We start from the raw sequence: 14,357 nt of genomic DNA on the forward strand, positions 1-14,357 counted from the left end.
CCCTCACTGTGTTAAAGGACCACTATAAATAAATAAATAAATAAGATTTATTTAAATATATCTATTTTTTTGCATTCCTGTTTGCTTATTCTTAATGGCTACAATAGAGGAGCTCAAATGTATTTTTCTGTGAGTTGAATATTGTTAGCATGTAGTAATATGTAACAAACCATTTCACTCAACTGTTCTTGAGATCTAGGAGTGTTGTAAACCCTGTGTGTCATGTGTGTAATGTGCTTTTGTCATTATACATGAATATGATGATTTAGAAACCTTTAGGGACATTATAAAGAGGCTGCAGAGTGGCTGAATTATTGCTATCATGTTTTATGTCATATCATTTAGGCAACAGCTGCTAATTCTGACAGTCTGTATACTGCAGTATATCTTTAAAGCAACGTGCTTGACAAGCATCTTAATCTCAGCATATGACAAAAAAGATTAACATGCAACATTTTTTCGTGTCATTTATTGCTGGGGTTTTTCCTGATTGCAAGGGCCATTAATTAGGGATTGAGCTTTGCCTCTCAAAGCAGAGCAACTAAGGCCTCCTATTAAATACGAGACAAGTTGCCACACTTTTCTTTATTCTACAGCACAGATATACGTCACGATATATGTATCGTTAGGTATTAAACACCACAAGGTAAACGCTATGAATATATATCTCAATACATACAAATAAAGAAGATTTTGTTTCATTTATATGTGCTCTGCTATGTGTGTGTGTGTGTGTGTGTGTGTATATATATATATATTTATTTATTTTATTTTTTTGGGGGGGGGGGGTCGTTTTCTACATAAAAGGACTCTCTTTTTTGCGTGCAGTGTAAAGCAAAGTCTTATTTAAGGAGATAAACAGGTATCACATTTGCTGGCTGTTCCATAAGACAGGGGTAGGCAATCTTCGGCACACCAAATGTTGTGGACAGTAACCTCCAAGATAGTTTTCTTTAATATCTGCTCATGTTTTTAGATAGTGTTAGTTATCATAGATGTCATCTAAATTCCCTCAATCCCTACATATCTTTGGGGCCAAATACTCAGCCATTCGTATCCCTTAAAGGACCACTATAGGCACCCAGACCACAATGAAGTGGTCTGAGTGCCAGGTCAATCTAGTGTTAATCCTGCAGCTGAAAACATAGCAGCTTCAGAGAACACAACCAATAACCAAAGTAATTGACTGGCAAAGCGATACAGGAGATGTAGCTGTACTTTATTTCTCAGCCTATAGGTCATCACTTGCTGTCACTGACCATTTTCATTCAAATGAAATAAGTGAAAATATATCATGTCTTACCTCCACAAAGTTCCAATTCATCTCAAGTTCATCGCCGGCAATGCTTAGCTTGACTGGTTTTCCCAAAGAGTCCATGGATGTCTTCAGCTTCTTCATTGGTGGTTCTCCAAAGGTGAAATCATCTGGTGGTTCTTCTTTCTTGAGCTGTGCTTCCATGTGCACACTGCTGGTGGAGGGCAACTCTTCAATTCCCATACTTTTCCGTTCCTCCTTTACCTGACCTTGCACTGTAGCACGTTTTTGAGGCGCCAGCTTTTTCGGCGTTTGTCTTTTTTGCGTTGCCTTCTTTGGTGCTGAGGTTTGTGCGGTTGCCCGCTTCGGTGATAGAATTTCCTGCTTGATGGGCTTGTCCAGCAACCCTTCACAGAAATTGTTCTCTATCCCAACTGATTTTCTCTGTAAGAATTTTACATAAATCAGTTATTTTCATACAGTCCTTTTAAATTTACAAATGGATATAAAATCCAGCGATTGCAAAGGTTATCAAGTAAACACTTCCCTTTATGTTAGAAAACATAACTAATAATAATAAGCAATAGACACTTGGTAAACGAGGGTATATCATAGATACTGCAGAGATACACTTTACTAAATATACTTCTACAATCCAAAAAAGATGGGCATCATTTATGGAAATCTCCACTCCTGAGACATTTGCCTGAACAAAATGGTTCCATAAAACAAACTCATGTACAAGTGCACACGCACACCAGAAATGTTAAGGTAAACCAAACCAGCACTGTGCATGGCAAAGAATTTGGAGAATAGAATTTAGATCTAAGAGTTGGAAAGCCAAGTTTGGAAGCTTGGATACACCTGGTCTAAACCTTCCCAACCGGCTGCAAATCACATCTGGCTCTCAATGTTACCTCTTCCTTAACTTGCACTCCAACCGTCTCGTTGAGTCCAGACAAATTACCAACCATCTCAGTGTTTCCAGAAATGAGCTCAGGCACCCTGTGCGTGGGGCTTGAAACACCGCTGACCTTTTTTGACACGGTCTAAGGGGAAAACGAAAAATAAATGAATAATACAAAAATAACATATATACCGGATTACTAAATAAAGTATGATCTACAGGTAACTTTTGTTATAGGGTTGTGCAGGAATAGTGACAGCTACTCTTCCATACATTAGTAGCTTTTTTTCATCCCGTTCCATACTTGTGTCACTCACCTTCCGTGGTCTTGGGGCTGCTGCACGCTTTGGCTTTGGTTCAGCTTTTTTTTTTATTTCTTTATTGACTTTTGGTGGTCTCTTTGCTTTAGGAGCTTTTTTTTCTGGTTCCCATTCATCTTCCTCCATGGTTTCATCTTCTGATTCAGTTCTGTTTGAAAGAAATGTGTGTGTGTTTAGAAAATGTTTGTAGATTGTAGAGGTTTGGTGACTCCCAGAAAGTGACACATGAATAAATGGCCATAAGCCTTTTACTGTCCACATCATAGTCTTCAACTTCCAGACTATTTATCGAGGGTCTTAAAGGGACACTATAGTCACCCAGAGCACTTCAGCTCAATGAAGTGGTCTGGGTGTCAGGTCCCCCAGGTTTTAACCCTTCAGATGTAATCATAGCAGTTTCAGAGAAACTGCTATGTTTACATAGCAGGGTTAATCCAACCTCTAGTGGCTGTCTTCCTGAAAATCGCATTCAGCGTGCAGAACGTCCATCGGAAAGGACTGTTTCCTATGGACTGTTTGAATGCGTGCGCGGCTCTTGCGCATTCCGTTCCACTCGGGAGCCAACGTCGGAGTGGGAGGAAAGGTCACCAGCGCCGAGGGAGCACGGCGCTGGATTCAAGTAAGTAAATGAAGGGGTTTAACCCCTTCAGCGCCACGGGAGGGGGGCCCTGAGGGCGGGGGAGGGGGGGAACTAAGAGTTATATAGTGTCAGGAAAACAAATTTGTTTTCCTGACACTATAGTGATCCTTTAAAAAAGGTGTTAACAAATGACAAAATGTATAAAAACCTGATGCTAGACATGTAACCAAAATGTTTTTTTTATTGTTATTACTTGTTAATATTTGTGACTATTATGTTGCATTGTTTTATAGAATTTTTAAAGTGTTCAATAAAAATTATACAAAGCAATCGTTTTTGATAAAATGAAAGTCTGCCAGTATGCAGGCCATATCCCCACCAAATACAATATATAATTAAACCAGAATATATCCACAAACACCGTTATTACCTACTATTATTCAAGGTAGACCACTGGGCCCCTTACTCCATACTAATTCTTCTTGACCTCTCAGCGGCCTTTGACACCGTTGATCATGCTCTCCTTCTTCAAACTCTTCAATCGCTTGGTCTCTGTGACTCTGTCCTCTCATGGTTTTCCTCTTATCTCTCCCAACGCTCATTCAGTGTCTCCTTTTCTAATGATACCTCCTCCCCTTGCCCCGTCTCGGTTGGAGTTCCCCAAGGCTCCGTCCTTGGTCCCCTTCTATTTTCTCTTTATACTGCCTCTCTTGGAAAACTTATTACCTCTTTTGGATTTCACTACCACCTGTACGCTGATGACACCCAGCTATATCTCTCCTCCCCGGACCTCTCCCCTGCCGTCCTGCAACGTGTCACTGCTTGCCTTTCTTCCATCTCTGACTGGATGTCATCCCGCTTTCTGAAACTCAATCTCTCAAAAACTGAGCTCCTTGTCTTTCCTCCTCCTAATACTGATCCTCCTCTTTCGCTCTCCCTCCAAGTTTGTGGTACCAACATCAGTCCATCCTTGCAAGCGCGCTGTCTTGGCGTCATACTTGACTCTGGTCTCACATTTGAGCCTCACATCCAGCATGTTGCCAAATACTGTAGATTCCATCTTAAAAACATAGCCCGCATCCGCCCCTTTCTTGCACCAGATACTACCAAGGAGCTTGTCCATGCTCTAGTAATTTCCCGCATGGATTATTGTAACCTCTCCTGATTGGTCTTCCCAATAGCCGTACTGCACCCTTACAGTCTGTAATGAACGCTGCTGCTAGATTGATTTTCCTCTCTAGTCGTTTCTCTCACACCTCACCCCTCTGCCAGTCCTTACATTGGCTTCCTGTATGCTATAGGAGTCAATTCAAGGTACTAACTCACACCTATAAAGCACTGAACAACTCTAGCCCCTCTTATATCTCCTCACAGATCCATAGGTATGTCCCTTCTCGGTCTCTCCGCTCTGCCCGTGACCACCTCCTGTCCGTTGTCCGCACTCGTACGGCCAACTCGCGCTTGCAGGACTTCTCACGGGTGACTCCCTTCCTATGGAATAGCCTGCCTACCGCCATCAGACTCTCCCCTAGTCTTGCATCTTTTAAGAAGTGCCTTAAAACCCATCTCTTTAGGAAAGCTTATGGCCTCCAAGACTAACCCTTACCTCACATACCTGTCTCTCTTGCCCTCTCCTAAAGGGCAGCCCACCTTATTTGATTGCAAATTCCTGTCCTAATGTGTTTTACACCCCACCTCCTATAGAATGTAAGCTCGTTTGAGCAGGGTCCTCTTCAACCTATTGTTCCTGTAAGTTTATTTGTAATTGTCCTTTTTATAGTTAAATCCCATCTCATAATATTGTAAAGCGCTATGGAATCTGTTGGCGTTATATAAATGGCAATAATAAATAAATAAAATAAGGGAAAATAGGATGACCATGCCAGCAAAGCCCCTACTCCTTTCTTACATTCCTTTAGATATCAAGGTGGAGTGCAAATTATAAATAATAACCATCCAAAGCCAGTGGCCCAAATAATAAACCCTCTAAAATGGTAGTTTCCTGAGTCCCTATATGTAACCAGAGGTGCTCAGTCCTCCTGGTTCAGTTCAAATATTTAAATGATCTCTCTCCCAGCTTCGCCAAGTGGACATAAATTTACATATCCCCTACTGATGTCCTCTTACCACTAAATCATTTAAGGGAAAGTGAGGAATCTTCTCTAATCAGTATGCTTACTACTTACCCATCGTAATCAATTAAAGTGAAGCTCCCATTTGAACCCATAGGGGATAAAGGACTGTCTTGTAATTCCCATGTAACAACTCAATACCCACAGGAATGAATGGGAGGGCAAGGATTGGCTAAAATAGCTCATCCTTCTATTGCTGATAACTTACGTCAAAAACAAAAAACAGACCGCTTAATTTCCCTAAATAAAAAATTATATTGACAACCCATTGTACAGCGCTACGGAGTCTGATGGCGCTATATAAATAATATAATAATAATAATAACTGTAACTATTTAGATTTAAACTGCACACATATTCCCCCTTCCACCACACTAATATAATGACATGGTAATCCTTTGGCATGCCTTTAGTTTATTCATTCCGGAACCTTGGACACAGACCATGCAGCCGTAAAGCAGAATACTCACACACTGATAAAAGACCACTCCTGCTTGGGGACGGCTGTGGTCTGTTTAACTCTCCTCGTGAGTCCAGACATCTAGAAATGAATGCGTAACATGAGATTTATTTATGTACAGGGAAAGAACAGAACCAACAGACTAATTACATTTCCTTGCAATACAAAGGAACAAAAGAAAAACTTCCAAAATGTAAAGTTTCTCTATGCTAGTGTGAAAAAGATATTTGGGAATCTTTAGTTGGAAGTTGCATCAGAATCAAATTATAGTTCAAAAGGAGACAAAGTATGTACAATAATTAGCTTGTGTAACTGTGTGTAACCAAAATATCTAAATTTCACTGTTTATACTATCACATCAGATAGACCCTTCCCTAGACTTTATTTATTATTGCCTCTATATGGAAATAAATCTTCTAAAATGACTTAAAGTGTATTAAAGGAATACAAGGCTGTATTCATAACACTCTGATGTACCACCGTCCCCATGCAACCTCCGTTCACCTACTCTGACATCATCAGGGGGGGAGCCTAATGAGAATGCATGGCGAGCACCACGGGCTTATTGAGCCTTTCCTATAGGAAAGCATTGAATCAAAGTTTTCCTATGTGGATTTTGAAGACGCCTAACCCCTTAAGGACAGTGGCCATCCAGGCAGTCCCCCTGCAGCAGATTCTGCGCTCCCGAGCCATGTGATCACGGGGTCCTCACGATCACATAGCCGGAATGGCTGTCTGCAGCTCTGCCTGTTATAAAACCCTTTATTATTTAAATAAGAAGTACTTTGATTTATATATATATATATATATGATCTAAGTACTTTTATATACACATACATACATAAACACAATTATTAAAAGTGTATATTAAAGGACCACTATAGTCACTCAGACCACTTCAGCTCAATGAAGTGGTCTGGTTGCCAGGTCCCCCTAGGTTTAAACCTTCAGAGAAACTGCTATGTTTACATTGCAGGGTTAATCCAGCCTCTAGTGGCTGTCTTTCTGCGAGCCGCTAGAGGTGCTTCAGCGATGCTGTATGCGAAAATCGCATTGAGCACGCAGAACGTCCATAGGAAAGCATTGAGTAATGCTTTCCTATGTGCGGTTTGAATGCATGCGCGTCTCTGGCCACGCATGCGCATTCGGCCACTCGGGAGCTGACAACGGAGGGGGAGGAGAGGTCACCAGCGCCGAGGGAGCCCAGCACTGGAAAAAGGTAAGTGGCTGAAGGGGTTTTAACCCCTTCAGCCCAGCGGGAGGGGGGGGACCTAAGGACTATATAGTGCCAGGAAAACGAGTTTGTTTTCCTGGCACTATAGTGGGGGGGAGGGAGGGGAAAGAGAGGGGAAAGAGAGAGAGAGTGTGTGTGTAAAAAAACTGATCAGATTTGTATCTTGTAATACCTTTTTTATTGGACTAACAGAATTTTTTTAATGACAACAAGATACACATTTTATCAGTTTTTTACATCTACATCACTGGACTAATACGGCTACAATCTCTAATAGAAATTTGTCAGATTGGTTATGCTGCCTTTGAGACGGCAGCCCAGGAATGAGAATTACCCCCATGATGGCATACCATTTGCAAAAGTAGACAACCCGAGGTATTGCAAATGGGGTATGTCCAGTCTTTTTTAGTAGTCAAATAGTCACAAACACTGGCCAAAATTTGCGTTAAAATTAGTTTTTTGCAATTTTCACACACAAACAAATATAAACGCTAACGTTGAGCAGTGTTTGTGACTAAATATATGTATTTTATTGCAGTCACAGCTAACATTATTATGACATTCACGGTTAAAATGCCAAGCAAAACTAAAAAAATTAACATTTCTTAATTTCTCTATTTTGTTAGGGAGATAGAGTACAAGAAGAGAAATAGCTGTTTGAATAGAATCTATCAGTAAAAAATTACTCTATACTAGGTTTGCTCACGTGTTATATATATATATATATATATATATATATATATATAAAATTGGCTTGTGTACATGTGTATATATGATGCCAAAATACCAGAGTATTGCTGTATGCAATTATACCTTTTTTATTGGACTAACATAATATTTCAAAGGCAAGGTTTCGAGATTTATCCTTTCTTCCTCAGGTCTGAAGCAATACTGATCAATCTGATAAAGTTTAAAACACTTAAAACAACTGATGTTAGAGAAAGGGAGGGAGGGGGTGAGTGGGGTGTCCTAAATCGCAGAAGATGTGCCTGGAAGTGAAAGGTGCAGATTGGTTGAGAATAGCCAGAAAAAACAAACAAATAGAGAAGCTGGTTAAAAAGAGAAAAGAAAAAAAAAAAAAAAACAACAGCAGAGCAGGGCATGCAAATATATCAGAATTATGGAAAAATAACTATATAATACATTTAAATGTGTGTTTATATAAAGTTTTGGTAGTGTGTGAGAAAGCCAGAGTCTACATTAAGTCCTTCATTTCTGGTGTTGAAATGTGTGATCATTTTCATCTCAAATGTCTTTCGTTCTTTTATGGAGTGATCAGTCTGGGTGAAGTGGTGACCAACAGGGGTACAATATCCGTTTTCCTTGTGGTTCTTGATTGAGTGTCTGTGTAGCTTCATTCTGAAATGCAGCTTATTTGCATGTCCTGCTCTGCTGATTTTTGTTGTTTTTTTTCTTTTTAACTAGTTTATTGACTCTCCTCTGTTTATTTACTTTTTCTGGCTATTCTCAGCCAACCTGCACCTTTCACTTCCAGGCACAACTTCTGCTATTTATGACACCCCAGTCACCCACACCCCCCATTCTCTAACATCAGTTGTTTTAAATGATCAGTATTTCTTCAGACCTGAGGAAGAGAAAACTCTCAAAAGCTTGTCATTGAAATTATTATGTTAGTCCAGTAAAAAAGGTGTCATTGCATATTGTAATACTCTGGTATATTGTATATATATATATATATATATATATATATATATATATATGGGATTAGCCGTATTAGTCCAGTAGACAGGATGCAAAATACCAGAGTATTGCAGTATATATATATATATATATATCCAGATAGCACTCCCAGGACTCTTTGCAAAATAAAACGTTGCTTTTAATTAGCTTTAAACATCAATCAACCTTTCAGTCTGTTATTCACAGACTTTCATCAGGACCTGAAACGTTGATTAATTTTTTAAGCTAATTAAAAGCTACGTTTTATTTTGCAAAAAGTCCTGGGAGTGCTATCTGGATTACTCTTTTTGCTTGACAAGCACCGGGCAAGTATATTGGGGATATATGGAGTGCAGGATTTATATATTATATACCGTTTATACTCGAGTATAAGCCGAGGCCCCTAATTTTACCCCAAAAAGCTGGGAAAACGTATTGACTCGAGTATAAGACTAGGGTGGGAAATGCAGCAGCTACTGGTAAATTTCTAAATAAAATTAGATCCTAAAAAAATTATATTAATTGAATATTTATTTACAGTGTGTGTATATAATGAATGCAGTGTGTGTATGAATGCAGCGTGTGTATGAGTGCAGCGTGTGTATGAGTGCAGCGTGTGTATGAGTGCAGCGTGTGTATGAGTGCACTTTGTGTGTATGAGTGCACTTTGTGTGTATGAGTGCACTTTGTGTGTATGAGTGCACTTTGTGTGTATGAGTGCAGTGTGTGTGTATGTATGAGTGCAGTGTGTGTGTATGTATGAGTGCAGTGTGTGTGTATGAGTGCAGTGTGTGTGTATAAGTGCAGTGTGTGTGTATAAGTGCAGTGTGTGTGTATAAGTGCAGTGTGTGTATGAATGCAGTGTGTGTGTATATAATGAATGCAGTGTGTGTATATAATGAATGCAGTGTGTGTATGAATGCAGTGCGCGTGTGTGTGCGTGTGCGTGTTGCAGAGCCTTGGTGGGGGGTGGGCAATTTTATTATTATTTTTTAATTTTTTTTTTTTTTTATTATTTTTTTTTTTTCGTCCCCCCCTCCCTGCTTGATGCATGGCAGGGCGGGGGACTCTCACTCCCTGGTGGTCCAGTAAATGGGCTGTGTAGGAGGGGGGCTGGCAGAGCTGTTACTTACCTCTCCTGCAGCTCCTGTCAGCTCCCTTCTCCTCCGCGCCCGTCCGTGCAGCTCCCAGTGTAAGTCCCAGTGTAAGTCTCGCGGCCGCACTATGACCCCACGGCTCTCGCGAGACTTACACTGGGAGCTGACAGAGGTGCTGAACGGACCGGCACGGAGGCGGAGGAAGCTGACAGGAGCTGCAGGAGAAGTAAGTAACAGCTCTGCCAGACCCCCTCCTACACAGCCCCATTGTCTGTATTATGGCAATATAAATTGCCATAATACAGACAATTGACTCGAGTATAAATGTGCTGAAAAACTCGGCTTATACTCGAGTATATACCGTATATATATTTCAACATTACCATTAACCCACCCCTGACCTCAGTAGCTTCCAAAGTACTTTCTATTACTTCCTCCCTTGGTCTATCACAGTGGGCTAATACTCCCACACATGTAGCTAGAAATACCCTCGATCTTATTTTTTCTAATGCATGCACTATCTCTAAGCTCCACAACACTCCATTTTCTCTCTCAGATCAAAACCTCTTATTTGTTCTTGAAAGCCCCCTCACCCAACAGTCTCACCCTAACCCCCTCAACTCAAAAGGGACCTGAATTCTATTGCCCTCCAGCAACGCTCAGCTGATCTCCATTCCAAACTCTCAATCATCCCCACTTTCTCCTGTCCCTCTCTGGCTATCTCCTCATATAATGCTACCCTCACTTCTGCCCTGGACGCTGCAGCCCAGGGCAGATTTCTCTCCCCCTTTGCTCCTCCCTCTCGCAACCACACATGGACCATACCTTCCCTACCCTACAGACCTTCTCACCCGCTACAGAACAGGAGGTGGCTTTGCTTCTCCTCTCGTCCCACCACCTGTCCGCTTGATCCAGTACCTTCCCACCTTATCAGATCTCTCTCCCCTTGTCTTGTACCGTCCTTAAAGGGACACTCCAGTGCACTGCAGGTCCCCTCTCCCTCCCACCTCCCATCCCCGGATGCTGAAGGGGTGAAAAACCCTTCAGGTCACTTACCTGAGACCCCGGTGGTTTCTGCTCGCTGCCGCTCCTCCCAGACTGATCCCGCTCGCCGGCTGAGGAGACCTAATGCGCATGCACGGCAATGCCATGCACGCGCATTAGAGCTCTCTATAGGAAAGCATTGAAAATGCTTTGCAATGCTTTGCTATGGGGAATAGAGTGACACTGGAGGTCCTCACAAAACCTGTGCTATGAGGCAGGAAGTGCCCTCTAGTGGCTGTCTAGTAGATTCTATTCTAGTAGACAGCCACTAGAGGAGGAGTTAACCCTGCAAGGTAATTATTGCAGTTTATAAAAAAAAACTGCAATAATTACAGTTGAAGGGTTAAGGGTAGTGGGAGTTGGCACCCAGACCACTCCAACGGGCAGGAGTGGTCTGGGTGTCTGGAGTGTCCCTTTAACACACATCCTAAACTGCTCTCTTTCATCTGGTGTTGTCCCTGCTCCCCTTAAGCAAGCTACTGTCGTACCCATCCTAAAAAAGCCATCCCTAGACCCGTCTTCCCCTTCCAACTGTCGTCCCATATCCCTGCTAACTTTTACTTCAAAGCTTCTAGAAAGACTTGTCTTTACTCGTATGACTCACTTCCTAAATTCCAACTCCCTCCTTGATCCTCTTCAATCTGGCTTTCGTCCCCTCCACTCTACTGAGACTGCTCTTATTAAAGTTACAAATGACCTAATCACAGCTAGATCCAAAGGCCACTACTCCATACTAATTCTTGTTGACCTCTCTGCTGCCTTTGAGAACCGTTAATCATGTCCTCCTTCTCCAAACTCTTCAATCCCTCGGTCTCTGTGACACTGTCCTCTTGTGGTTCTCCTCCTATCTCTCCCAACGTTCATTCAATGTCTCCTTATGCAAAGACACCTCCTCCACTCGCCCTGTCTTGGTTGGAGTCCCCCAAGGATCTGTTCTTGGTCCCCTTCTGTTCTCTCTTTCTCTCCTCCCCGGATCTTTCCCTCGCGGTCCTGCAATGCATTTCCTCAATCTCTGATTGGATGTCCTCCCGCTTTCTGAAACTCAATCTCTCTAAAACTGAGCTTATTTTTCCCCTCATAATGGACTCCGAGAGTAATTTATCTATACTTATCCATATCGGTCTCTTGCTCTCCTAAAAGAGCCATATTCCATTCTCACCTCCAGCTCTAGTACTTTTCCACCTTGTTTGGTGGCTGTCACCCTTGCTGCCCTGTTGTGTATTTGTACCCCACCTCCTCTAGACTGTAAGCTTGCTTGAGCAGGGCCCTCATCTACCAATTATTCTTGTGTCACTGTGTAATTGTCTCATTCATTGTAAATATACCCTTTTCATAATATTGTAAAGCGCTGCGGAATTAGTTGGCGCTATATAAATACCAATAATAATAATATATATGTAGGGATTGTACCCGTATTAGTCCAGTGATGCTGATGTAAAAAACAGATACAATTCGTATCTTGTAATACCTTTTTTATTAGACTAACAGAATTTTGTAATGACAAGCTTTCGGGAGAACATACCTTATTCAAGTCTAAAGCATTGCTGACACATAGAATTCAAAGTTGAGTTGTGATACAGGGGTTACAGTGACATGAGTGTAGATAAGACACAGGTTTGATGGAAAATACACACTGTTTGCTTGTTTGTTTGTTTTTTCTCTACCCCCTCACTCTGTGATCTTCACACAAGATATTTATGACCCTCTAGTCTAGGAGAATGCTGTCTGTTTTCTCCCAAAAGCTTGTCATTACAAAATTGTTAGTCCAATAAAAAAAGATATTAGAAGATACAAATTTTATGTCTTTTTTACATATATATTTATAACACACACACACACACACACACATTGCTTCCTTTTGAATTATAATTTGCTTCTGGTGGAACTTCCTATTAAAAATACACAAATATCCACTACTATCTAAGCATGAACACGTAGACTAACTACACTATTCATCACATAGCACTGTAACCCTCCCTGCTACACCATAGGTTAAAAAAAAAGGAAGCGCTAGATAACCGGTATATCTACGTTGTTTTCCATCATATTTTTATTTCTCATAGCAAAGTCAATGGCTACGCTAAATTAACACGCAAGCACACACACTGACTTGCAACACGCTACTGTTACTCATCTTTAACCCTAAAAAATGTGCACAGTCTCTCAAGCCATGCAACTGTAAATCTATGTATCTGAAAACTATGGTAATCGCTGTTGTGGCATTACCAAACTAAATGTTATCTATATCTATGCACGAAAAATAAAGAATTAAAAAAAAAAAAAAATACACAAATATCTTTTCACACTAGCATAGATAAATTTTTCATTTTGGTAGTTTTTCTTTAATTTATTTTCTAGTTGATGATTAGATCCATTACCAGTGCACGTGCTGAGTTAGACATGATTTTTCCGATACATATAACAGTTTGCCCCAGTATCAGTAATTATTTTTAAAATGGATCTATCACTTTTCAGTATTTCAATTGAAGATATAACCTTTATGAAATACTGATCAAGACTGCGCCGTCAATGTTTGTCCAATCCCAACAGCAGTCACTGACATGGCTCCTGGCAAATGAAGCGCCAGAAGTAGAAGAGGACAGCAGGATGAAGATGGCGGCTGCCAAAATGGACATCCCGAGGTACGTAAAACTTACGTTCCCTGAACCCTGTGGTCACAGGACCCACGTTGGATTTGTCAGTTTTAAGGGTCTTCGCGAAATAGGCAAAGATCCTCAAAGGTGGCATATCCATTTTAAGGTCTATAAACTAAAAAATCATTTAAAAATAAAAATAAATGTATGAAGATATATCTCACACACAATAGCCAATGTTTTGTTAGCCATCAGAAAGTGCCATTATATTCCAAGTTACAGTTACGCTTTATGGTGCATCAGACTTTGAAGGTGTCTACAGACATTGTATCACAAAGTTCTCCAATTCACATTAAAGAAGAACAATAGAATTCATTACTGCTTCGTGTATGAACATACTAAATTACTATAATGTAACTGTCTCTTTAAAAGTTAAAGAGCTTGTAATAAACAATTTCTCCTGATGACAAACACTGATGGATGATCCATATAAAGCTTGTGGTGCGTACCTTTTTTTATTCTCTCCTGTCCTTCACCCAAGTAAATCTGCAATGGAAGGCAAACAGAGATTGTTTAGTTTTAACACCAAATTAACTCCCAAATCCTACCTGCACCACCCAAGATAAAGATATCTTGGGTTACCCCAATTATGCTCCCATTATACTTAAAAGGGCACTCAACAGCCCAAATGCAAAAAAAAAAGTCACTATTTAATAGATATAACCCAAATTAAAACATGTATGCACTTTGTCATAAACGCACCTTACTCCACTTGGTTCTGGTGGTGAAAGGGTTAGAATTCACTGTTTGTCTGCACTAGACAGGAAAAAAATTATAAAAACCACTCATACTGATACCGGAGAAACTGACGGAAGCCAAGCACAGAGAGATGGACACAGGTTTCTTCAGGAAGGAAGAGATTCTTTATTGGATCACCGATCGGGACTCAGAGGGACTAGCGTCACCAAAATACAGCAAATTCTGAGCCCCGGACAATAGTGCAGGCTCCTTATATAGGCACATAACTCCTCCCATATTAAGCTCCACCCGCACA

General features: G+C 40.8%; 1 protein-coding gene across 1 annotated transcript in view; it reads right to left on the reverse strand.

Moving 5' to 3' along the window:
* Window positions 1-13,853, reverse strand: part of SRBD1 (S1 RNA binding domain 1) — a 134,835-nt gene extending 120,982 nt beyond the window's left edge. Inside the window, exons 1-5 of the mRNA XM_063443913.1 lie at window positions 13,813-13,853; window positions 5,665-5,735; window positions 2,480-2,630; window positions 2,173-2,304; window positions 1,304-1,699 (exon numbers count right to left, since the gene is read on the reverse strand). Of these exons, the coding sequence (XP_063299983.1) occupies window positions 1,304-1,699; window positions 2,173-2,304; window positions 2,480-2,630; window positions 5,665-5,735 (750 nt within the window). The 5' untranslated portion in view covers window positions 13,813-13,853. The remainder of the gene's footprint in view (window positions 1-1,303; window positions 1,700-2,172; window positions 2,305-2,479; window positions 2,631-5,664; window positions 5,736-13,812) is intronic.
* Between the last annotated feature and the right edge of the window lie 504 nt (window positions 13,854-14,357).

This window comes from Pelobates fuscus, chromosome 2, assembly GCF_036172605.1.
Source record: "Pelobates fuscus isolate aPelFus1 chromosome 2, aPelFus1.pri, whole genome shotgun sequence".
NCBI lineage: Eukaryota > Metazoa > Chordata > Amphibia > Anura > Pelobatidae > Pelobates > Pelobates fuscus.